A 23,634-nucleotide genomic window follows, 5' to 3' on the forward strand; every position below is an offset into this window, starting at 1 on the left:
CTCCAAAACTTATTCTGTTTCCCTCGTTGCTCTCCACCTCGACCTCGTTCCCACTGGGCACTTACGTCAACCTGCTCACTGCTCATACAGACTCTAGTATCCTCCTCACGGACGTATAGCTCGATGACAATTATTGCATCTGCTGCGAGAGAGACATGGACAACACATTCGACACGATCGTTCATGGCGGGTGAGTTTTAGGCTCCATGTGATGCATCTATTCGTATTTGCTGCTGATATACTGTCTAGAGGAAAAACATTCGTCCCCGAACAACTGCTTCCAAACGACTCCTCCGGCGGAGTACCAAGCTGCACGTTGGTCCCTCATCAACTTTAAATCGGCTGATGCCTCCCTTTCTAATACGTCCCGTATTGGCTTATGCCTCCGCGGCCCTAGATCCAAAGTACTTCGTTGGCTAACCAGGCGGCCTTTCCCCAGTACTGTTTTTATCCAGTAATTTCGTTTCAATGGAGGACGGATGTCACGAGATTGCGCTGGTCCAACATCTGTTGCGACATTGGTCAAGTTGCGACATTGGCGCTTGACCAAGGGCCAAGTCCTGCTGTTTCGGCAGCATGTGGATGATTTTGCAACCAAACTCTGCAAAGCTGGGATTGAGACACCCGCTATCAGGCGCTTTAGTCTCCAGTCGCATAACGACGAGACCAATCGAAAGATTTTGCAAGAGAAGAGGTTCGCAAAGGACATTGTCGAGTTCAGGGAAGGGTACTATCGGGCATTGTCCACCGCAATCCGCAAAACTGGGGCAGATATGGAGGCCAACAGAAACATTCTGCAAGAGAAAAAGGGCAACTCGGAACGACCTGCCTTTCGAGCGGCGATGTGATATCAAGGGGTTTTTATTGACAACGATCCCGTTCTTAAATGGAATCATCTTTACTTTTTTGCTGCTACCCACATGCTGACGAATTTTTGACTAAATGGTTGTCACGGCAACGGATACAGAAGCCCAAAATATATGCGGGGCAAGTTAGTGAGTGCTGAAGTGCAAAGCATTCTTATACTTCTAGGTGGCGTGGCTAATCGATCCTCATAGCGTCAAGTATGCATATCCAAACTACCCCAATTACGCGACATCTACTCCAAAATCGAACAACTTAAATCCCTCGCTTCATGTTTGCTTTGATATTAGTAGTAAACGAAAACCTGTGTGGGAATACTACGACGAGCCTTTTGCAAAGATCGTTCTCTGAGCCCATGAGTCGCCGGAGGAAACGTCTACAAGCCAACCAAGGCTAACAAACAGAGGCGAAGAAAATAACACAAAGCCACCCACGCCTTCCTCGAAAACAGAACCACCAAACCCTCAAACTGAACACAGTGTCCCAAAAGTCTCGAAACCAATCGAAAACTTCAGAGGTAGAAGGAGAAGGAGTGGAAGACGGAGAGGATAAAGAAGTCCTTAAACATCTCGAAGGTGGAAAACCATACAAAGGTATAACAATACAAAACCCTTCCCAACGGCTATCGGACTTAATCGCAAAGACCTTTAGGAACTTCATGCCTATTGAAGGTTTCCTACAGGACAAATGAAGAAACTGATACTCCAAGGTAGTCTAGAAGAGGCCAATAACTCCCCGATGCTTAAACTTCTTCCAACTGAACACCAATAGAGAGCAGGTCTATCGTTCCAGCCTTCAGCTCACCCACAGCGTACCTGAGCAAGTGGATCGATTTCTTATTACAACCAATCATCCAGACGTACCCACACATCTTGAAAGACTCGACATTGCTCATTCAAGACTTGAATAATGCGAATCTTCCATCTAGAGAACAAATTTGGCTAATTACAGCCGATATCGCTGCAATGTGTCCTTCAATTTCTTCGACCCAAGGTCGACGCATTGTAATGGAAGAAGCAATAAGCAACTATTACAACTGGCCAAAGACAGTAATCCATCGTCAAATACAATGCACCGCAATGGGAACAGCATTCGCATCATCAGGTAGAGAGTGGAAGCTTTTTGTATAGTAGCATCTACTGGTGGCCTCATGAACCGAAGTAAAGCGGATGAAGGAAGAGGTGGAGCGAGGCGATGCTGGGGAAGTTTTCGAAGGCATGCAGAAGCGAATAAGCGTGAAACTAGTGAGGGTTCGACGCTAATAATCTAAGAGAGCGGCGGAGGAAATTAGGAGGTAGTGCTGTCTTAGGACGGAAGTTGAAAGAGCAAGAGCGGAGGCAAAGAGCGGATATAGAATACACAACTTTTTAATAAAGTAAACACGAACGAGTAAACCTCCTAACACCCTTATATCTTCTCTGAGGGCGAGCAGCACAGAGAGAAGATCCGGTAGAGAGAAGCGAAGACGTACTCTTTTTACCGTTCGAGGCCTTTGTCTAATAGCATCTGTGCCCTTTGACAACTTTAATAGAAAGATATGATGGGCGATGATTGATGAAAAAGATAGCGTCCCTTAAATGCACTGTTTGACCACGATCAATCCATGTTGATAATATTGACGGAATGGAAATCCCGTTATTACTCTAGGTCATATTTAAAATAATTATACAAAGAAAATGCCAATATATTGCTACTATACACATATGATTGAGCTGTAATGCAATTTACCTAATGACTCTATGGTATAGAGACTTGCTGGTTTTGGGCATTATTTCTCATCAAGACACGGTGTTTTCTTTGCAATATCCTGGGTACGAAGTCCAACGAGTTTTGAGGCCCTTCGTCAATTGTCGTTGATTCCTCTTCCTGGAATCCCTCATAGTACTCACCGCATCCCTCTTCCCAGGGTTCTGCAGTTCCATCCTCAGGGTGTCTAATGGCCGGGTCTTCTTCTGCTGGGACTGATGGCTCGAATTCTTCTGTAAGGGCATCCTGCGCCTTGGAGTCCTTTTGCTTTTTCTTTTCTTCCGCCTCTCTCTTGGCAGGATCATCCTGTGGCCGTTGCGACGACATCCATTCCTCCCATACAACCTTTCCACTCTCTCCCATCCAGGGGTATCTCTTTCCCGAACCCATTGGCTGAATGACTCCGTTGGGTTCAAAGATTACGTTCCATCTTGATAGCGCTATGAGGATACGGGAAATGTTTGTAGCATCCTGGTGCGCGCATTTAGCGTCAGCGCCAATATTAACAATGAAAAGGCAGTGGGAGCTTACATCTAATCCAGAGTGTTGCCGTCCTTCAAATTCTCCCAAACCTAGTGCTTCACACATCCCAGCAATGTTAAGGTAATAATCGCCTTCCTTCCTGACTGAGGTCCTCGGCGGGGTTGGAAGAGGCGCCCTGTCAACCATCACTGTCGCTGGCGATGTAACTCCTTGCGCCGGAGGCGGTGTCGCTTCCCTCGGACCCCGACGACTTACCCCTCCTAACGGCTCTGCTCCTTGGCCGGGCCTCCATTTTCCTGCTCGTCTACTTGTCGTAATGGGCTGGGTGGCTCGTTCATTGGCAGCATTATCAGGGTGGGCAGCGGCGTAGACTCTCCGTCTATTGATCTCGGACATTACAGACTGGACGGCGTGCTTGATATTAAGGTAGGGACCATGGAAGTAATTGGGGAATGGGTTGGGCGGAGTTATGTGAAGTTGTTTAGGAACCTAACAGGTACAGGTTAGCTCAGAGAACATGGACGATATGACCCCCAGACATACAAAATCTCTGATAGACAGCGACGCAAGTATGCCAACACGTCAGTCCAATCATCCTCCTTAGGCTTAGCAATTTGAATCTTACCGTAGATCCCAAGGCTGCCCTCACGTCAGTAACTTCCATAAAATAAGGTCCAGAATGATCAACTTACGCCATCAGTAACCCATAGAGCGTCTTTGAGCCCCTTGTCTCCTCTCAGATCCCATTTATCAAGCCATCCCTCCAGTTGCTTTAGGACTTCAGGAAAAATGGGGGATTTGTCTACGGTTTCCTTGAATGTGATGATCAGTATAGTTCAGATGAATTGGGTAGGCTGAACATACTTGTTGGATGCCAGTAAGGCTCTTGCAGAAATCGGTAAGGATAGGTCGCCATGTAGGTCGAACATATGATCTGAATGAATCAATCTTCTCTAATACCCTTTTACCCTCCTCGTTGGGCTCTCCCCACCGGACCAGAACTACAGGAAATTCCTGCGACATATGGGTCAGGCTTTGATGGATGAAAAGAAGCGAAGAAAAACAGGACTTGCAATGATTTCGTTGGGATAGTCAAACTCCTTCCCTCCCCTACAAGTTGCCTCGACATCAAAGCACAAAAAACTCCTATATCTCTGGCCAAGTATCTTCATTTCCTCCCTTTCCTGCCGTCTCTTCTCCTTGGCCACGAAATGGGCTGCGAGTACGCTGTCTGGGGGGAAATCCCCGCAGTCCCAAGGGTTATCTCCGTCTCCGGATGGAGTGGACGCTTGGCTTTCAAGAGCAACACTCAAATTGGCAGCGTGTATGGCATTTTGAGCTCGCCTACGAGGATAGTTTGGACATGGAGGGGGTTGAAACGTCAGCCACGCAGCGCAGGATAATCACCTTGTAGATACACAACGCACCTAATCAGCGTCTCTTTTTTCCCCTTTGTATTCAGTCCCATTTGTTCCAATGCTTCCCTCAATTGATCTACTGTGCTCTTCTTGCTGACCTTGGGAATCCACTTGCTCTTCCATTCAACACTTTCCGGACCGTCGTCCGCTTTGGCCTCTTGAAGCTCTTCACGATTCTCGGACTCGCAGTCATCATCATCATCTTCAGGCTCTTCATCCACTTTGCGCTCTAAGTGGGATGGGGCGATTGGTGAGGATGTTTGAGTGGCTTCTTCTTCTGTTGCCCAAGTGTCCAATGGATGAGGTCTGAAGGGCCTTGCAAAAATGGGCAAGGCCCACGAGCTGTCTCCGGGCATATGTAGGCTTTTGAGTGTTCCAGAGGTGTTTTTTGAACGATTGCGTGTATCTGCTGTGGGTTATGGGTCCCTGTGAGACTACAGGGAGGGGAGGAAAGGATGCAAAAGAGTGTCTGTATGGATGTGCGATGGGATGTATTTTCAGGCGAGCATCTCAACGAAAATAAACAAAAATGCTGTCTGGCGCAGGACCCAAACCCGATATCCGATATTGCTGCTGCTGCATTTTGGACGGCTTCTCCATGGCATATTGCAACAAGCATTATCGTCGCTACCTATGCCCAGCTTACTGGCTGTACCCATCCATCCGGAACGTTCTTAATCCATGACAACGATGACGAAGCCCATTCCGAGCGCTTGTAGTTCGATATGATCATGATCTTGTCAACCGGTAATGACGACTTTTTTTGGTCAGGAGATCGCGCCCCGCCAAAATACTGAGAATCTATGATACGAGTTACATTACGGCCAAGGAGATGAAGAAAATGAAAGCAAAAACGAGCTAAAGCACTTCCAAAGAGACCTGCCTCGCGAGCCTACCTAGTCTCAGCCCTACAGAAGTATGACACTCCTCGCTAATGTCTCCCAGTCCAACCTTGCTCGCGCCACCAACCGTCATACCTTTCTAAGGGTTACGTACAACCACTCCATCCTCCTGGCCCCAGGCCATTAACAAGCTCCATTACTATTTCTAACAGCACTTGCTGCCGGACTTGGCACCGCCATCGTCGGCTGTGGGGGCAACAAGGATGGTTTCGCCGCCAGAGGGTTTGATGACATCGCCAGATGATTCAAGAGATTTAGAAGAAACAATTCGGTAGATATCTAAGATAATCACAATGACAAGTTGGCGTCTGTTATGCGTTTGATGAACCATTTTACTCACCGGTAAGGATGTTTTGGAAAGCGGATTCTACATTTGACGCGTCCAAAGCAGAAGTCTCGATGAATGAGAGTCCGTTTTCGGCTATCCCTACGTTTAGCTACCATGGTCACCTTGGAGTCATCTTGACACTCACTCGCAAACTGCTTCGCCTCATCTGTAGACACCGCCCTCAAATGCTTCAAGTCACTCTTGTTTCCAACAAGCATAATAACAATATTGGCGTCCGCATGATCTCTCAGTTCCTTGAGCCATCGCGTCACGTTCTCGTAGGTTTGGTGCTTGGCAATGTCGTATACCAAAAGTGCGCCGACAGCACCTCGGTAGTAGGCGGAGGTGATGGCTCGGTATCGTTCTTGTCCAGCTGTGGTTATGATGTTAGTACAGAATCTTGAAGTAGAAGGCACAAGCTTGAACACGACGAGCAGTTCGTAGTTGCCCAAACCAGTCCATTCGTCTCTCGAATGACATCGCTGGAAATGCCTTGATCAATGCCTACTCACCAGTATCCCAAATTTGCGCCTTCACAGTCTTTCCATCCACGTTGATACTTCTTGTGGCGAATTCGACACCGATAGTGGATTTTGATTCAAGGTTGAACTCGTTTCGGGTGAATCGAGAAAGCACTGGTCAACGATCAGCCTCATGAGCAAGTTAAGTGAGAAGCCGATGATACTTACAGTTACTACAGCCGAGTAGCAGAGGAGGATTACATGGTAAGCAACGACTCATTCTCTTCACAGTCCGATTATACCTACGATTTACCGACGCCAGAGTCACCGATAAGGACGACCTATATGGAGATGAGCTGGGAGTGTATGTGGTGCGGATGCCATACCTTGAAGAGATAGTCATAGTTTGAGCCGTCTGTCATGATGCTGGGGTTGGGGAGGCTGTGGCGGGAAGGAAGGAAGAGTGGGGGAGACGGATGGCAATATAGTGCATAGAGCGGCCAGAGCCACCACAATGGAGAAGGCGCGTGCAGACACGTACAGCCACGGAGAATCGCGGCATTAACTCAGTGGCGCGTCGCCATGCATGCATTATTAACTCTACAAAGACTGCAGCACATCCTCCACCGCTCCACTCAGCACCTCCACATGCTTCTTCCCAAACGTCAGCATCGGCCTCAGTCGCACAGTCGCGTCGCCGCACCCTCCAATCTGCACACCAGCCTTCCGCATCTTCCCCAGGAATGCATCCCGCATCTGAGGAGATGCCATGTCCCATGCAAGATACGTGCCTTCACCTTGCCCTCGGAAGTTGAATACTTTGCCAGCAGCAGCTGGAGATGCGAATACACTTGATAATGAAGAGGCGAGGAGGCCGCCAGTAGCCGCAGTATGAGAAACGAGGTTGTTCTCCGCAATTAACTGAATCATCTTGCGAGCCTGGAGTGCTCGGATGGGGTCACCCTTTGTTCCCATCGTTCGTCAGCTATTGTCTCGAATTACAAAAGGCGACCCACCATCCAAGTGTTGTAGTTCCTGTAGGGCGCATTCGGTCTGGTCTCCTTCTTGTGGAAAACACCCGCAGCCTGCATCTTCTTGGAAAAGGTGACAAAGTCAGGTTCCTCCCCCTCTTTCAAGCCCCATTTCTCATGTGCCCAGAAGGTACCTGTGGCACCAACACCGGTTTGCACTTCGTCTACAATGAAAAATGCGCCGTGCTTCCTCGCAATAAGGCGAAGAGAGCGGAAGAATTCAGGAGATGCGTGCTTATCTCCACCTTCGGAAAGGATGGGCTCTATGATTACAGCGGCGACAGGAGATGTGGATTTACTGGACAAGAATAAGCATTCGTCTATTAACCAGTCCGTTAACGTTAAACTTACCTGTCAATCAAAATCCTCTCGTACTCTTCCAAACACCTCTTCTCCTCCGCTTCATTCTCTGCGATGTGCTCTTCAAGAGGATACTTCAAAGAAGGGAAAGGTGCACTGGGCCAGTCAAAAGCAGGGATGTCAATCTAAAAGAGATGTCAGGTTTAGACGCTTGCAGATTTATTTTATAAAAAGGATTATGTACCTTGTGGATTGCCTTACTCCTGGTAGCACTCAAGCTACCAAAAAGGCGTCCATGGAATCCAGACTTGAAGGAAAGAACCGAAAGCTCGGGGCTTCCCGGAGAATGGTTGAGCATGCAAGACTCTACGATGGAACAGTTAGAATGCTTTACAGATGTACTATATTCATAACGTACCCATTTCCTCTTTGCTGAAAGGAGCATCGATAGCACCTCTCTCCCTCTGCCTGTAGGCCATGAATGCACATTTGAAAGCAGTTTCTACTTTTCCGTCAGTCCTGTCTTGAACATTGCATACATTTTAACCTACCGTTTGCACTGCTGCCACATAAAGTAGTAACCAATTGGTCCAAGCCCTTGGGAGCTACCGTCAAAAGACCGGTCTTGATCCACTCAGCCCACTGGACAGGTGGGAATGAGCCGATAGCAGGTCGGTTGAGCGCCGCCTTTACGAATTGGTCCTAGTCCCGTCTTCCCTCAATACGTGCGACTATTCCTTGAGATATGCCACTTACAGTTTTACCGAGTTCCAACAAGGCAGGTACGTTGTAACCCAAAGCAATGGATGAAATCTGCGCAAACACATCGAGTAGAATGTTACCGTCCGCGTCAACAAGGTAATTGCCTATAAACATCACATCAGACCATGTTCCTTCCCCTTCTTTCGAATACCAGCTGAGGAACTACCTTTGGAGAGTTCATAGTTTGGCACTACAACATGCGTCCGCGGGTCCTGGAAGGTATCGATTTCCTTCGACTGCACCATGCCTGCAAGTCAACAACTGCACCGCCTTTTGGATGACCAAGCTCGACTCACAGCGGCTATACCCTTTGGTCCGGGCACATTATCTGTTACGATTTTGGGCCCAGTGGGCTCATCGGGAATAAGGTCAGAAGTGGAAAAGCCTCGTGCACCGAGAGCTCGCCTCAGGAGGGGCCTGGAGAAAGGGAGAGCGCGAGCACTGCGTGTCAACATGTTGAGCGTGTTATGATCAAAGACAGGGAATAAAGATGGTAAATAAGGGGAAATAGGAGGGTGGCGGGTGTTGGGGAGGGGAGAATGGAGGTATAGGGGAACTGGCAGTGGGTTAACGGGTATGAGATTTCCGTCGGAGAAACAAACGCACGAGGCTCGCGTCGGAATCAATGATGAGAAGAGGTCGGCTTTCATTTTAGGCGAATTCTCGGGCCGAGCGCAGAGACCAATCAATATCCTCCATCAAATTCCAGCGCTTATCAAAACAAGGGTATCTATACGTAATATCCTGGCGACCTCTTATCGTCAGGCTAATAGGGAGGACCCACGGCCCATAGACAGAAGGGAAGGGAGCAGTAGGGAAAACACCAACCTTCGGAGAAGACCGGCTATCTGTAACAACACCCTTCGACACTCATGGGACGGCAGAGTTCTCATAAATAAAAGGCTGTCAGAACCCACAATGATCCCTGCTTCAAGTTATTTCCCCCCTGCTCCTTCCCTATTCACATACTCCTAACATACAATTCTCCCAGCTCCATGACTCTCGACGTTATCCCCTCGTGGTCTGAAATTGCTGCTGCCAAAGTGGCTGCCAGAGACGCCCTTATCCCTGAGAAATGGCGCATCCCAGTTACCGATGCGCTGAATGTCATCGATATCCCCAAGACATGCGGTGTTCTCTCTCCCGGAGAAATCGAAATCACAGAGACACCTGCTCCCAAGTTGGTCCAAAAAATCCTTAGTGAAGAGTTGAGTAGTTACGACGTGACACTTGCTTTCTGCAAGCGTGCAGCTATTGCCCAGCAGCTCGTGCGTCCTTTTCTTTCCCCCCCTCTATCTGCCATTAGAGATGCAAAAGCAGGGACTGACCACAGTTCAGACCAACTGTCTCACTGAAATCTTCTTTGAAGAAGCGCTCAAAGCTGCTGCTGGCATCGATGCCGAATATTCCAAGAGCAAGACCCCTCTTGGTCCTCTTCACGGTCTTCCAGTTTCTCTCAAAGACAACTTTTACATCGAAGGCGTTGACACAACTGTTGGATTTGTCGCCTGGGCCAATGATCCTGCCAAGAAGCAACAAGAGAGTGAAATGACCCAAGTCATGAGAGAATGCGGTGCTGTACTCTTCTGCAAGACGTAAGTCCATTACAGTGAATGTATGGTATCGGTCTGACAGTTTTGGTGAATAATGTAGCAACGTACCCACGGCCATGATGATCGCCGAATCTTACAATAATGTATGGGGTTATACATGCAACCCCTACAACCGCACCTGCTCTTCTGGCGGGTCTTCTGGAGGAGAGTCAGCTTTGCTCGCGATGAAAGGTCAGTGCTTTGAATTGAAAGCTTACCTTCTACTTTAGCTGATCCGCACTCCATTATTGCAGGCTCCCCCCTTGGCGTTGGTACAGACATTGGTGGTTCTATTCGAATTCCCGCATCTATGTGTGGTCTCTATAGCTTGAAGCCTTCTTTCGGCCGCTTCCCGACTTACGGTGCGCGCTCCGGTCTGCCGGGCCAAGAAGCTATCCGTTCTATTAATGGACCCATGTCCACTGCATTGGAAAGTGTGGGAATGTGGGTCAAAGCAGTAGTAGACAATAAGCCTTGGGACAGGGATCCCAACATGATTCCTATCCCTTGGAGGGACGTGGAGGTACCTGAAAAGCTTTGCTTTGGTGTGTGACGGCGTTCGTTGTATTGATACCAGGCTAATGTATGATACATCAGGCCTGATCATGGATAATGGGATCGTGAAGCCTACACCGCCTGTTACCCGGGCATTGCTTGAGACAAAGGCCGCTTTAGAAAAGGCCGGTCATAAGGTTATCGAGTGGTCACCGTAGGTCATCAGTTTATTATACTATGGGTCTCAAAATTTACCAGCGCTCTAGATACAATGCCGAGGAGGCCACAGCTCTTGGTGCCCGGTTTTTCACCGGTGACGGTGGAGTTAAGATTGCCCAGATTCTCGCCCTTTCGGGAGAGCCTTACCCCGAAGGTCTTGCAGGTTATCGCAAACGCTTTGACGCTATAAAAGAGAACCCTCCACTTGTTGGAGCCCTTTGGGAGATGCAGTCTGACAGAGTTTCCTACTGCAAGAGGAATTTGCAGCACTGGTTGGCCAGCAAGGACGTGACTGGCACCGGCCGTCCTTTCGACGGGCTTATAAGTCCTGTCTCAATGCATTCAGCTTGTCCCAAGTAAGTTTTCGTCACTGCTGCACGTCTAGTAGTAAACTCACAGTCGATATCGCAGGATGGCTTTTAATGATCATGTTACATACACCTTGATGTGGAACATTATGGACTACTCTGCCACCACCTTTCCAGTCAGTTTTGTCGATTCACAACTTGATAAGAAGCCTGCATATGAGCCGCGAAATGAAACCGAGAAGAAAATCTGGGATCGATGTGAGTTTCGTGCTTGTGTCAAATTGAGTGATTGCTGACCAACCTGTTGATGAACTTAGATGATTCAACTGAAGTTGTTGGCGCCCCTGTCTCGCTTCAGTTAGTATGTCAAAGACTCGAGGAAGAGAAAGCTCTCAAATTGACAGAAGTCATTGCCAAGGCTCTCGTTGAAGCTGGAGCAAAGTGAAGAACGGGCCTATAGATTAGATATCTTTTAATACAGCAATGTGAAATAATTTAAGTTGCCTGAATATCTTTTTTGTTTCGCTGCATGCAGACTCTGGTTGAATAATTGCTATTAGCAGTAAGCGAGGACAATGTAGTACAGCAGCTGAAAGAGCCCTGTGGGTTCTATATTTCATTATCCGGCTGACGCTGTACATTTAAAGGTTTCAAGGATCATGAAAGGCCGACAATTATGGTCACTTCCTTTCTTTGGTCGCTTGACGTGTTGCACGATGATACATACCTCACTTTTCTCCTGATGAGGCCCTACTATATATAGGCTTAGATAATTAAGGAACCTCATTCGTGGTGTAAGGTCAGCTAGCTACGTGTGACTAAAGATGACAACTGGTGGTGATTCAGCGACCATCATATTGTGGTCCATTAGTGACCAGTGACGGACAGGTCAGCTCTCATCACTACAGATCATCCCGATAGCGAAAATCTGATCACATTTTTTTTGCTCGTACATAGCTCAATAGGTACGATATGTTAGGATATTACCCGCCTCCTCCTTCAATCTGTCACTGTGTGTGTTCTTGTTCTTCTCCGAATGAGGAGGGAGATCGACAATGGCAAGGCGGGGGACTTGAGCAGAATCGGGGTCCTCAGGAGCGCCATTGTGGATATGGACGCTTGATGGTGAAAATGCCGTGGCTGCGGCTGGATTCTCAGCTTGCGAGGATGCCAAATACTTGCCGAGCATTCTGGCCATATCGGAAACTGCAAGAGCTTCCTACAAGTCAGAAACTTGAAAACTGGCTCGGGCGTGGTGATGAAGGTTGAACCGACTCACTTCTCTGTTTCGCATACTACGGACGACATAATACTTTAAACCAGCAATATAATCACTAATCACCGCCCCATTGAGTCTAGGTATGAAACAAGGTGCGACGACGTTACGCACGGATCCTCGAATGCAAGAGCTTTCAAGCTGCGCGCTCTTCTTTCATCTGTAGCTCAGCTTCCCATCCGCACCTTCGACTCACCAATTATCATCTGAAAAAGCAGACCAATATAAGGCTTCTTACTGATGATGGGCAACATTTCCCGTCCGACGTGGCAGATGATATGGAGTCGATAATGCTCGGTAAAAGTCTGTAACCTTGACCTCGTTGTAGTGCATCCATACTATGCAAAGGATAGGCTACAGGGCCGCTAGGAGAGTGAGAGACTCAGTAGTTAGTAAAGTGATGGTAATATTGAATAGTACCGAAGACGCACCAGACCCCTCCCCCCCCTTTCCTTGGCGGCAGCGAATCTGGAGGTTGATGTCAAAAATCTGGGTCTTGCATGCCCCCTGGGTTGATACAACGAACCATGTCACCCTATGCATCTATACAGGGGTTTACTTTACACAGACCCTAATTCATAGGTAGGCTTCCTACTAACGACCTTAGGCCACAGCAGCTTGGATAAGGACAGAAGATAGTTAGTAGCAGTACCTAGATATACGTACACACATTACATTAGAACCTACCAACGCACGGGAGCGCACAACAATCGAGCAACTACGACTGCCTGCGCTTTGGTGGGGCGTGCATTTCGCAGGCATCATCTCTGTAGCATAGCCCAGTTATCTACTAGGGCGGTAGCGGACAGTATACACCGGGATTCTGTACTACAACGAAAACGATTATGGAGCCGGAAAAAAAATGTAGACAAGCTGAATGATAATTCGGTGGTGATCATGATGATGAAAAGTTTACTCTGCCTCTTCGTCCTCATCCAGGCCTAGTAACCGTGAAGATGAGCACAGACAGCAAACAGCATCATCCCAAATTCGTCCGCACTCTGCACCCACCGATCGATCCTTCCTCGGCGCTCCGCAGATCCTGTATCCGGCGACCGCCAGAGTTCCGAGATTCTCAGCTGTCCATCCTCCCACTGAGACAGATATTGACTGTACTCGTGCTCCCAATCAATACGAGACCTTGCCTCCCATAGCCGTTTCGCATCCGGCGCATACACTTCTTTCAGCTCCTCCGCAAGGAAATTGGGGACGTAGTTGTCCGCGTTATACACGTTGCTGAGCAGGTAGAAGGCGAAAATTGCCCTGCGTTTTGCTGAAACAACAATCCAAGATTCCCACTTTGGCCGTGATCGGCCAAATTCGGCTTGGGAGACCAATCCGCTCTGCGCCGTACGGAAAGCCATCTCCTGTAAAGTAAACATTGTGGCATCATCCACAAGTGGATTTCCTTGGATGGGGAAGAAGTATGTCCCGATGGAGTAGATGAGGTAGGCTTGAAAAGCGGCTAGGGTGTCGAGATCTCCCGCATTCGAGTCCTAAGCAGCAGTGTCAGTGATATTCACCGCTTTTCCCTTAATCGCAAAGGCTAGTGAGCAGTGAGAACTTACGTAGTGCGCAAGTCGGTTCATTTCCCGCTGAATTGTTTCGGCAACAATTCCTTCACTCCCAGGTGCTCGATGCTGCCATAATCGAATCAAGCTGTAGCAGTTTGCCAATGCGACAGACGTACATCCATCAGCCATTTGCATTGGATGGATTATTGGGGGAACGCCGTTCTCTTCAATCATCTGTTTTGGGTACGTCCGAAGCACACAGCTGATAAATTGTAACGTGTATGGATGGAATACCTTAGGGACCTGCTCCCTAACGGCTAAAAAGGGCCGCAGCCATCGAACGCGGATTTGTTCCGCGTCGGCAAGAGGAACGAGGTCCAAGTTTGAGAAGTCTAGAGAAGCGTCTGTGTGATTTCCAGACGTCCGCAATTGCGTCGTAGACGGCAGAGGCGTCGATTGACTGCCAAGTGTCGTTCCCACGAGAGCTATATCTGTGTGGTCCGTCAACGAGTTTGAGAGGGACTCTGGGGTTGCAACACTTTGAACTGGCGGCACGCTTTGTCGAGAGCCGACATTCGATGGGGGACCTTCAGGCGGTACCGCATATCGGCATTCGCGTTTTGCTGCGACGCAACGAACGCAAGCTGGTCGTTCGAGGCCGCAGCGAATCTTAGATTTGGCGCACTGCAGACATGACTTTTTGCGTGAAGGTGTAGATTTTTGTTTTCGAGACGAGGTGTCTGTCGAGTTCATCGTGAGCTGAATTGTTTGACGCAAAATCATTCCGACAATGGTCGAGCATTGCAGGAAAGGAATTCCGATAGATGATGCAGGCAGGAGGAACCTATTAGAGTGACCGGAGTTCCGAAAATAAGCTTTCCGCCACCACTCCAAATGACACTGATCGCCTGTATCTGCGTGGTGGACGAGATAGTCGCATCTTCAGAACATATTTCTCTACTTCGGGATTCCGCTTCGTATCATTTGTTTCCTATGAGCAGGTATAAATACTCATAGCATGACAATCAAAACAGGATTCTTGATGTCTCATGCTCGTTGACGTTCTTGTTGAACTTCGCATACCGGCGATATCATGGACATCTTACTTCGCGAAAGCCTCTTTGGCCGCATTCTGAACTCCCTTACAAACGAGAGGATTTTTCCCCATCCCCAAGATTTGACTTGGGGGAAAGGTGTTGTTTGCGGCCCATGCTCAGATCCAAGACAGCAGGCAGCCCTCGACTTCACGGGACCCGATGATCCGGAAGCCCCAAGGAACTGGCCAACCTTGACAAAGTCATTTGTCATGGCAGATATAATGTTCCTCAACTTCAGCTTCTACGCGGCATCGGCAATCTTCACTCCCAGCATTCCACTAATTGAAGAGAAGTTTGGCGCCAACGCTAGCAAAGGCACTCTTGGGCTCTCGCTCTTCGTCATTGCGTATGGCATTGGCCCTCTGATTGTATGTTCGAGTTCTGCCCAATCTCTGGGCCAACGGCTTCTCCCTGTTGACTTCAACACTGACACGCCATGTCTTTACCAGCTTTCCCCACTGTCGAACCTTCCATCCATCGGACGCACGCCTGTTTATGTCGCCGGATCCCTGGCATTCTGCCTGGTGAACATCGGCACAGCTCTTGCAAAGGATATCACTACGATCTTGGTGCTTCGTTTTATCGGTGGTTTTGTTGGAAGTGCACCTATCAGTATTGGAGGTGCAACTCTGATGGAAGTTTACGGACCTACTGAGGTTCCGTATGCGATCGCCTTCTATGCAGTCAGCGGACTGTGTGGACCAATACTGGGACCCGTAAGTCGCTCTCCATGACCTGAGGTGTCGTAGTCCGCTCGCTGACAATGTCTGTCATGGCTAGACGTTTGGGACTTTGGCAGTGTCAGTATCCCATCAATTTTAACTTGTAGCTTCTATCAAGCTTGACTTACTGACCACTTTGTACAGCACGCGTTGGAACACCTGGGCGGCAACCCTATGGTTACTGGCTGGAATCACAGCATTTACCACCGTCTTCATATTCTTCTTCTTGCCAGAAACGTTGTCCTTCAACATTCTGCGTCGACGAGCACGGCGTCTTCGAGTTCAATGCGACAGACCCCATGACCAATATCCTGCCGAGCCGGATGCAAAGGCGCGCAATTTCTTCCTGGATATCGTGTACCAGACGGTTGATGACTTCAAGCTGTCCTGCATGGACCCAGTCATTTTGTTTGTCAACGTACACACCATGCTTATTTACGGCGTACTCTACTTGTGGTTCGAGTTCTTCCCATTTGGTAAGTAACTTCAACTCATCGTACCGCGCTTCTCAGTATTAACGCAGCTTTGCAGTGTTTGGGGAGATTTACTGCTTCAGCGCTATTCAGCAAGCTTGTCAGTTCCTCGCCCGCGTTTACCTTGGAGCAGCTACAGCTAATCAAGATTTCTCATAACTTGACAGTGGCTTTTTTTGGCATCCTCGCTGGCGCAGTGATTTCAGTCACAGTGTATCTCCTCTGGCTTTACTTCTTCTATCAACCGCGAGTGGCAGACTCAGAGGTCATCGTACAGCCTGAAGATCGTCTGCGCCCCGGACAAATTGGAGCGATCTGCATTCCCATCTGCCTCTTCATTTTCGCCTGGACATCTCGAGAAAGGTATTCTTTTAAAATCTTCATCTTGCCTTGCAAAGAAATTATCGTTAACGATAGCGCAGTGTACACTGGATTGCGCCAATCATTGGAACCGCCTTCTTCGCCCCGGGATTCTACCTTTCCTTCCAATCAGTTCTGAACTACCTTGGTGAGTCATATCCGAGGCATGTGGCAAGCATTTTTGCTGGCAACACATTCTTTCGAAGTTCTTTTGGAGGAGCGTTGCCCTTGGCTGCTTCTCGGATGCTCCAGTCCCTGAGTATCGGATGGGCATCGAGCACTTTGGGCTTCATCTCCATCGCCATGGTTCCTCTTCCATTTATTTTGGAGCGAGTAAGTTCAGTTACGGATGTGTCTACTATCATCGACTAATATCTTCCTTATAGTACGGCGAAAGACTGCGTTCCTGGAGCAAATATGCGAACTAATAGAAGAGCTGTCGGCGGACCACTTGAATCCGCAGGATGAATCTATGCAAGACGTAAACTCCACGTTGCCAAAGAAAAGAATAGACTTTATCGAGCAGTGTAATAGACTGCCATATAATAATTATAGAACGCTACTAATTAGCGAGTGACAATTCGGCGTAACTCCAGTTTCTCGCAGTTCCGCGCGACGGGAAGTTACCGACGGCGGAGTGTACCAGATATCATGCCGACCATGGGTTTTAGTCGGAGGTCTTGATAGTAACATTTTGTCTTGCCTGCCGCCTTTGATGTTGTTGAAAGGTGTCTATGAATGCATAATGAAGAAAGAAAGAAACTATTATATAATCTAAAAGGAAAATAACCACGCAACTCCGATCCCACCACGCCACAAACGACTCGGACCTCTCTCGGAATTCCGTATCTTAGGCTCCCATCTTCTCGCTCATTCAACAGATGTTATTAGCAACTGTCATTCCATCAAGTACCGCGATCACGATACTTCAACACTTCGGAACTCCGATTGTTCAGTCCGGCGTAGAACACAGAGGCTATATAAAACCCAACTACCATACCTAATTACATCATGGTTTCCCTATTTGACGTCGCAATTTCTTTCGCCTAGCTATAAAACCCTCTTCCGAATCCCCCTTTTTCCTCAGTGCAAAGGGCTGCTGCTGCAAAGCTTCAAACAGTTTCACTTAGTATCTTGGATCAGATCATCAATTCCATGGTGTCCCACACTATTCCAAACCCAGGCAATGCGCCAAATGTATCTCACGACGCCCGAGAAGCATACGAAACCCTCAAATCTGGCGGGGTCATTATCGCCCCGACAGATGTAGGTTACGCACTTATGACGAGTACACAGGCCGGAATTCAGAGGATCTTCGCCGCCAAAGATCGTCGACAGGGCCACAACATTGGTATCATTGGAACGTATCGGCAGCATCGAGAAATACACGTGCTGCCGGAGTCCAAGTTTGAGCTTACACGTGTTTTGACGGAAGATATGGGGATGATAGTCGGCATCATCGCCAAATTCGATCCTCAGAATCTTCACCCGCGCTTGGCAGCCCTAGATAGGGCCACGCTCTCTCAGGTCACAAAGGGAGATATGGTCAGCATTGCAATTCCAGAGGGGCCTTTTTTGCGGGAGCTCGGCAGGCTTTGCGACACCGACCCCCAGGGCCTGCTGATGTTCGGGACTTCCGCAAATCTTACAGGGCAGGGACAGCGATTCCGCATTGAAGATATTGAACCCGCTGTGCTTGCGCATGTCGACCTGGTGGTTGATTACGGTCTGCAGAAGTGGCATATTTATGGCCGCGGCGGGGTTAACTTCGATGCCGAGAATATGAAGGTCTTGCGAATGGGAGCCGGGTACGAAATATTTAGGGACAGGATCTTGAGATGGTTCCCTCAGCTGTTGAAAGAATCCGGCGTTGGCCTTGAAGAGGATCCGGAGCATGGGATCAGGGAGTCGCACGTTGGGGAATAGACCACTTCAGTCAAAGAATGGCGATGGTCAGAAACAAGAGGATTACTATAAGAACATTGGGACGAATGCGAATTCTCCTTTTCTGAAAACTTAGGTGTTGCTGGCTTGGGCGATGGCCAGTGGGACTTTGGTGGTTGCGATCTTGTGAGTATCCTACTTTAGCAAGATGCCCAATGATCACACGCTGACGACTGTTTTAGACAAACGAGCGGTAGAGATAATTCATTAGCGACGACATATATGGGCGCCTTGTTGTAGTATGTTCATTATTTCTTATTCTCTCTTGTTTGAGGCTTATCCGCCTTCTACAGCACTGTAGCTGGTCTCGCCTGTATGTTGCCCTGCTCAGTGGTCTTGCCTGTATGTTGCTCTGCTCAACAAGACTCATCGAGAAGTATGCTAACCCTTTTCGTTGCAATCTTCCGACTCCTTGGACCTTCAGAAATATTTTGTCATTAGTTTAGTCTATTTGCCAAAGAATAAATGGAGGGTAATGAATCAAATTTATACTCTTGACTTGCGTCTAATTTCAGGTTATATGTGAGTAATGCTCAATATCTGGAGTGTTAGAATCTTCCTGATGGTTTATTGCTAGTTGTACGCCCCGTTTGACACGAGGAAATGACTACGTTAGGATGTGTATAGTGTGATAACATGAGTCGGTCCATGGATACTTAATGATACTGCATCAGACATGATATTCAAGGTGCATCATGCTCGCATACATTCTTCAGACCAGCGTCAATCTGCCACTCAATGCTGGGAGGGTTTCGTCTTTCTCAAAGTCCCATACTCCTCTCGACCTTCCTCCTTCTTGCCGTTATTCCCTGCTTGCGACCTCTAAGCTGGAACAACTCCATTGTAACCAAGAGAAAAAGTGCTTACTCAAGTATCTGGAGAACGTTCACCATTAGGGTAGGGAAAAAGAAGGCGGAGGGGTGACGGAAGGGTCAGTATCAAAGGAAAAGCAGTATCGTCATCGACTCGAAGAACCGGATCGTACATGAAAGGACGGGGAGAAGTATGGACTGTATCTTTGTTGTGCAGTGTCGCTATTTTTTTGGTTTGCATTCACCAGCAATCTAAGTGCTAAGCCACATGCATACTTGACTATCTGTCTTTGACCTAACTTGGCACGTGCGGAATTTAGGAAAACTTGGCATAGGGCGTATCCAAAAATCTACATATCGTTTATGTTTGATATCCATCGGTCTTCATTATCAACAATATGAGGGATGAAAGACGAAGAGGTGGTCATGAGGACAGTGATAATGCTCACAGTTGCTAAGAAGGAGAGATAGAAGCGGAGAGCCGACTCCGCCGTACGTATCTCTGGCCGGCATTGGGAGCTCTTATTTTATAATTATGAAGGGGGGATATTTCAGGATAGCCGACTTTTCTTACGCCTTGCAGATAATATATTCCAGAGAACGGTAGCATCATTGTTATCTGTAAACTGGTGCTACCCGCAGCTCTCCGCCTCTGCCGCCGTGAACCAATTGCAATATGCTGTTAATTTGAATGAGAGATTACAGAGCTCCCTGTATTCGTTCCTGCAAGAACGCAAGGCATAAATAACAGCCAGTAAGCTAATGGGGCGGTACCTGATCCGCTGAACGGCTGTACCTGAATGGAAGGCGGAAGTGGAACGAGATAAGACGAGACGGTGATCCGCGTATATAATTTTCGTCGGTCGGGTTTCTTTGTCACTTTTTAGCCGACTTAAAGAGCGGCTCATTTCCCGAAAAGCCAATTTAAAACTCGCAGGACCTCCTTCGGCGCCCCTTCGGACTTGGTGTCGCCTTCCAATGGCAGCGAAGGATCGAGAGAATCGGGAAAGAACGAATCCGACAATTAGCCAGCTCGCCTAAATATTCTCCAAGTTATACGACGAGGAGATTCAACGCGAAAGCGAAAAGCCGAGGTCTTCTGTTGACGGACGGCGGACAGATACGATAGCCACGAGAGATAAGGGTGTGAACAGGCTCAAACAAGATTGGGTAGCGGGGAAAGCATATACATATTACAGGACGTTCTCCTGTGTAAACGATCACCCAATCTCAACTTTTGTAACCGTACAGCCTCTAACAGTCGTTCTCTGATTGACAAGAAACAAGAGGCAAGCCAACATTAGAGGCATATTCACCCAATGAGTTCATTGAGCAAATTCCAGGTCAAACTGGAGACAATATTTTGGGGGAAGCCTCCTGCAGACCCAAAAGAACGTAAGCTTTTGCTGAAATTGGATCTGGTTATCTTGACCTATGTCTGCTTGTCTTGTGAGCCTTTTCTACGTGCAATGGAGATAGCGACTGATATCAGGCCTTCCCAGATTTCTGTAATTGTGAGTGGGACGAGCCGATCCACTGAAACCTTCGTGCCACTGCTTATCGGGAGCCATACCAGATCTGGACAGAGCGAATCTTGCCAATGCGGTACGCCACAAGTTTGACTTACTGTTAATATAGACTGACAAACACATCTAGTACACTACCGGCATGAGAGAAGATGTAGGCTGTGAGTGCTGAATCCGTGACACAGAAGGACATGATCATGATTGACAATTCTGCAGTCAAAGGTAACGACTACACCTACGCGAATTCCATGTTCACGGCTGGCTATATTATTGGTCAATGGCCCTCTGCGCTCATTCTCTCTTCTGGCCGCATTTCACCAAGATTCTGGTTCCCTTTTTGCATGCTAGCTTGGGGGCTGTGTACTCTTGGTTTGACCTGTGAGCGTCCATCCAAATTCGGGTCAAACAAGCACTGAAATCAGCAGGGGTCAAAACTCCTCATCAGGTTTGGGGCATTCGATTTGTGCAAGCATTGTTTGAAGCATCCACGTTCAGTGGTACCCATGTATGTGCTTTTCCTGTATAAGCGTGCATGGGGCAACCGGCTCACCTATGCAGTATATTCTTGGCTCCTGGTATAAAAACGGGGAGCTGGGTAAGCGTTCCGCCGTCGTGAGCCCTATTCCTCATGAATAAGCCTCCTCAGCTAATAATCATTAGTTCGCAACTGCTGCTCAATGCGGCACCTTGTTTTCTGGCATTATGCAAGGTGCAATCATGACCAATTTGGACGGCAAAAACGGGTTCAAAGGTTGGCAATGGCTGTATATTATTGACTTCATTATTACTATTCCAATTGGTAAGTAGACACTTTACGGTGCGCCCACTGCATGCTGACATTTGTGTAAGCTATCTACGGTTTTTTGATGTTCCCTGGTACCCCCCAAACTACCAAGGCTTGTTAGTGCAATTGTTCGCATTATTCAACGGGATGAACTAACCTGACAATGCAGTCTGGCTTACTGAAGAAGAACGAGAGCTCTGTGTTCAACGTTTGCCTCCCGCCGAACATCATAAAATGACTCTTAAAAGCTTAGGCAAATCCGTCAAGAGGCTCGTTACCACGTGGAGGTGGTACCTATTCACTCTTTTATTTACCGTGTCAGCCACAGCATTCGAGAAGGTCGGGGTATACACAGAGTTTAACTTGTGGCTTAAGGCTGCTGGATACAACGCTAGCCAGAGTATGTCACCATTTTCAAGTTAACAGTAATTTGAACACTAACCGAAAAGTAGTTTCTTACTATCCCTCTATCTTTACTGCAACTGCCATTGTATCCACTTATTTCCTCACTGTTATCTCCGATGTTACCCGCAATCGCTTCGTCATTAACCCTATAATGTATCTGGCCGTCTTCATCTCATCGGTGATGCTCCTCAACTGGGACCACCTCAACAAAGGTGCTCATTGGTTCGCCTACATCATCGGAGGCTTTGGCTACGCGGGGCAAGCAAGCAATTTTGCTTGGGCGAATGAGATGTGTAGGGATGACGATGTGGTGAGGTCGTTGACTCTATTTTCCATGAACTGTAAGCATATCCAATTTCAATTCCTGGCTTAGCTGATCCGCATATTAGTGTTCTCTAGCGTTTGGAATCTGTGGTATCAGATTGTGGCCTGGCCTGTTGTCGAAGCACCCCGTTTCCGAAATGGCCAAATTGCCACTTTGGTCACGGGTGCCGCATCCGTTGGTATTGCCGTCACCATTGTCTACTGCTCCAAAAAGTGGCCACCTGCTATTGCCAATGCGGAATTGGATCATGAACGTGAAAGTGTAGCTGAAGGCGAGAAGAGTACAAGTAAGGACGAAGAGGCAGGAGTCAGCGTTGAAGGCGTCGCTCATTAGGCGACGGAATTCATCATTGTTGGCGTATGTTCAGGTTGCTAGATATCACAGGTATAAATGTCCAAGTTGTCTATTATTAGTGTTAGGGCGCATAACTTTATAAATATGGAAACCGCCTTTCTAATTTGATTGTCAGCGCTCAATTCTCAACGTGGTGATTCTATCGAGTCGAATCATTAGAACCGTCATAGGGTACAAGCCGTGACATCCGAGGCCATAGTTAACCGATCTCCTTAAAGCAATGTTAAAGCAATGTTGTCCCACTGAAGTCGTCGAAGGCGGATAAACAGTAGTCATTCATGAGGGTGATTATTTTATGAGAAGTACGAAGAAGACCTTTATATTTATTTATTACAAGTTTTGTTATGTAAAAAAAAGGCTAAAAATAATGGCGCCACCCGGGATCGAACCAGGGACCGCACGATTTGATTCTTTATTTGAACTTCAGTCGTGCGCTCTCCCAACTGAGCTATGTCGCCGAATAGAAAAAGTGATTTACATCGCATATAGTTAAATAAAATCATACTTAACAAAAGGTAGTGGAACTTAAAAAAACAACAACCATAACCACAACACAAAAATGATGACAATTGAATTTAATCGGTTGGCATCAGCCGTCTTCTTCTTGCCAAGGACTGGAAGTGTTACATAAATGGGGATGCAACCTTATTGCTTTCTTCCTAATTTTTACATCTTCGTGTGCGCTACAAGAATTGCCAGACTCGTTTGATCAATCAGAATATTTCTACTTCTCCTGCCCACGAGCGCTTTTGATCATCGACCGCAACAACACAATCTACCTTTGCCACTACTCATTTGCCAAGCCTCCTTTCAGCACCATGGCCACCAATCCTGATAACCGTTCACTCCCCGATGGATGGGTACAGCAGTGAGCTTTGCTGGTTTCTAACACTGTGTGTTTCATTAAAAAAATAAAAAGCTGAACCTCTGTAGGTTTAACAACGACCATCAAGCGTGGTTCTATGTCAATACAAAAGCTCCTGGCGGTCCGTCCAGTCAGTGGACTCAGTACGTCTGTCTTCTTCCACTGAAATGAGTATGGTCGCTGATTCTTTGTTATCCGAAGCCCTGCAGATGACCTACCAAAGTATGCGCCACCGCCAGGGAACCCTCCTTCCAAAACGTCCACGCCT

General features: G+C 47.8%; 9 protein-coding genes, 1 non-coding gene and 1 pseudogene across 11 annotated transcripts in view; 6 read left to right on the top strand and 5 right to left on the bottom strand.

The window, feature by feature from the left end:
- Positions 1-91: 91 nt before the first annotated feature.
- On the top strand, positions 92-2,472 carry CNE01800 (annotated as a pseudogene).
- A 7-nt stretch (positions 2,473-2,479) lies between these two features.
- On the bottom strand, positions 2,480-4,993 carry CNE01810 (conserved hypothetical protein). The gene is made up of 8 exons (XM_024657197.1): positions 4,521-4,993; positions 4,167-4,437; positions 3,958-4,107; positions 3,786-3,905; positions 3,719-3,732; positions 3,637-3,643; positions 3,142-3,582; positions 2,480-3,081 (listed from the first exon to the last, which is right to left on the bottom strand). Exons 1-8 carry the CDS (start codon positions 4,865-4,867, stop codon positions 2,602-2,604), a joined length of 1,830 nt encoding a protein of 609 aa, XP_024512848.1. The 5' UTR covers positions 4,868-4,993; the 3' UTR covers positions 2,480-2,601.
- Positions 4,994-5,181: 188 nt separating this feature from the next.
- CNE01820 (ras-related protein ypt3 (rab), putative) lies at positions 5,182-6,691 on the bottom strand. The gene is made up of 7 exons (XM_024657198.1): positions 6,589-6,691; positions 6,509-6,543; positions 6,431-6,435; positions 6,254-6,376; positions 5,887-6,114; positions 5,754-5,834; positions 5,182-5,692 (listed from the first exon to the last, which is right to left on the bottom strand). The coding sequence occupies exons 1-7, from the start codon at positions 6,622-6,624 to the stop codon at positions 5,559-5,561; spliced, it is 642 nt and encodes a 213-aa protein (XP_024512849.1). The 5' UTR covers positions 6,625-6,691; the 3' UTR covers positions 5,182-5,558.
- Positions 6,692-6,758: 67 nt separating this feature from the next.
- CNE01830 (4-aminobutyrate aminotransferase, putative) lies at positions 6,759-11,360 on the bottom strand. 2 transcript variants are annotated; one of them, XM_024657199.1, is made up of 13 exons: positions 11,211-11,360; positions 10,999-11,156; positions 10,106-10,947; positions 8,902-10,046; positions 8,592-8,851; positions 8,462-8,531; positions 8,290-8,399; positions 8,085-8,235; positions 7,952-8,035; positions 7,778-7,899; positions 7,585-7,718; positions 7,219-7,531; positions 6,759-7,165 (listed from the first exon to the last, which is right to left on the bottom strand). In XM_024657199.1, exons 5-13 carry the CDS (start codon positions 8,748-8,750, stop codon positions 6,803-6,805), a joined length of 1,506 nt encoding a protein of 501 aa, XP_024512851.1. In that variant the 5' UTR covers positions 8,751-8,851; positions 8,902-10,046; positions 10,106-10,947; positions 10,999-11,156; positions 11,211-11,360; the 3' UTR covers positions 6,759-6,802. The 2 variants fall into 2 exon arrangements, with proteins under 2 accessions (XP_024512851.1, XP_570811.1); XM_570811.2 differs by lacking the exons at positions 8,902-10,046; positions 10,106-10,947; positions 10,999-11,156; positions 11,211-11,360 and having other exon boundaries at positions 8,592-8,886.
- On the top strand, positions 8,898-11,445 carry CNE01840 (general amidase, putative). Its single transcript, XM_570813.2, has 8 exons — positions 8,898-9,563; positions 9,634-9,890; positions 9,949-10,079; positions 10,142-10,432; positions 10,485-10,596; positions 10,649-10,957; positions 11,013-11,167; positions 11,227-11,445. Exons 1-8 carry the CDS (start codon positions 9,291-9,293, stop codon positions 11,352-11,354), a joined length of 1,656 nt encoding a protein of 551 aa, XP_570813.1. The 5' UTR covers positions 8,898-9,290; the 3' UTR covers positions 11,355-11,445.
- Positions 11,446-11,882: 437 nt separating this feature from the next.
- On the bottom strand, positions 11,883-14,495 carry CNE01850 (hypothetical protein). The gene is made up of 8 exons (XM_570815.1): positions 13,754-14,495; positions 12,873-13,681; positions 12,756-12,802; positions 12,617-12,692; positions 12,382-12,550; positions 12,300-12,345; positions 12,189-12,243; positions 11,883-12,115 (listed from the first exon to the last, which is right to left on the bottom strand). Exons 1-2 carry the CDS (start codon positions 14,480-14,482, stop codon positions 13,127-13,129), a joined length of 1,284 nt encoding a protein of 427 aa, XP_570815.1. The 5' UTR covers positions 14,483-14,495; the 3' UTR covers positions 11,883-12,115; positions 12,189-12,243; positions 12,300-12,345; positions 12,382-12,550; positions 12,617-12,692; positions 12,756-12,802; positions 12,873-13,126.
- A 174-nt stretch (positions 14,496-14,669) lies between these two features.
- CNE01860 (SCR1 protein, putative) lies at positions 14,670-17,107 on the top strand. The gene is made up of 8 exons (XM_570817.2): positions 14,670-15,164; positions 15,246-15,512; positions 15,577-15,596; positions 15,663-15,994; positions 16,050-16,091; positions 16,159-16,354; positions 16,414-16,684; positions 16,738-17,107. Exons 1-8 carry the CDS (start codon positions 14,793-14,795, stop codon positions 16,777-16,779), a joined length of 1,542 nt encoding a protein of 513 aa, XP_570817.1. The 5' UTR covers positions 14,670-14,792; the 3' UTR covers positions 16,780-17,107.
- Positions 17,108-17,223: 116 nt separating this feature from the next.
- CNE01870 (expressed protein) lies at positions 17,224-19,387 on the top strand. Its single transcript, XM_571223.2, has 5 exons — positions 17,224-18,421; positions 18,478-18,534; positions 18,589-18,637; positions 18,720-18,817; positions 18,873-19,387. The coding sequence occupies exon 1, from the start codon at positions 17,507-17,509 to the stop codon at positions 18,275-18,277; it is 771 nt and encodes a 256-aa protein (XP_571223.1). The 5' UTR covers positions 17,224-17,506; the 3' UTR covers positions 18,278-18,421; positions 18,478-18,534; positions 18,589-18,637; positions 18,720-18,817; positions 18,873-19,387.
- A 596-nt stretch (positions 19,388-19,983) lies between these two features.
- On the top strand, positions 19,984-22,592 carry CNE01880 (transmembrane transporter Liz1p, putative). Its single transcript, XM_570819.2, has 12 exons — positions 19,984-20,556; positions 20,610-20,621; positions 20,684-20,712; positions 20,764-20,794; positions 20,850-21,011; positions 21,059-21,138; positions 21,192-21,245; positions 21,294-21,432; positions 21,483-21,533; positions 21,587-21,817; positions 21,870-22,163; positions 22,212-22,592. The coding sequence occupies exons 1-12, from the start codon at positions 20,427-20,429 to the stop codon at positions 22,478-22,480; spliced, it is 1,482 nt and encodes a 493-aa protein (XP_570819.1). The 5' UTR covers positions 19,984-20,426; the 3' UTR covers positions 22,481-22,592.
- Positions 22,593-22,869: 277 nt separating this feature from the next.
- On the bottom strand, positions 22,870-22,959 carry CNE01890. The gene has a single exon. It is a non-coding gene; the product is annotated as a tRNA-Phe (tRNA).
- A 159-nt stretch (positions 22,960-23,118) lies between these two features.
- CNE01900 (hypothetical protein) overlaps positions 23,119-23,634 on the top strand; it is a 1,217-nt gene continuing 701 nt past the window's right edge. Inside the window, exons 1-3 of the mRNA XM_024657200.1 lie at positions 23,119-23,369; positions 23,435-23,509; positions 23,568-23,634. The exon at positions 23,568-23,634 is cut by the window's right edge and continues 384 nt beyond it. Coding sequence (XP_024512854.1) covers positions 23,320-23,369; positions 23,435-23,509; positions 23,568-23,634 — 192 coding nt within the window. The 5' untranslated portion in view covers positions 23,119-23,319. The remainder of the gene's footprint in view (positions 23,370-23,434; positions 23,510-23,567) is intronic.

Source organism: Cryptococcus neoformans (genome assembly GCF_000091045.1).
Source record: "Cryptococcus neoformans var. neoformans JEC21 chromosome 5 sequence".
Taxonomy (NCBI): Eukaryota; Fungi; Basidiomycota; class Tremellomycetes; order Tremellales; family Cryptococcaceae; genus Cryptococcus; species Cryptococcus deneoformans.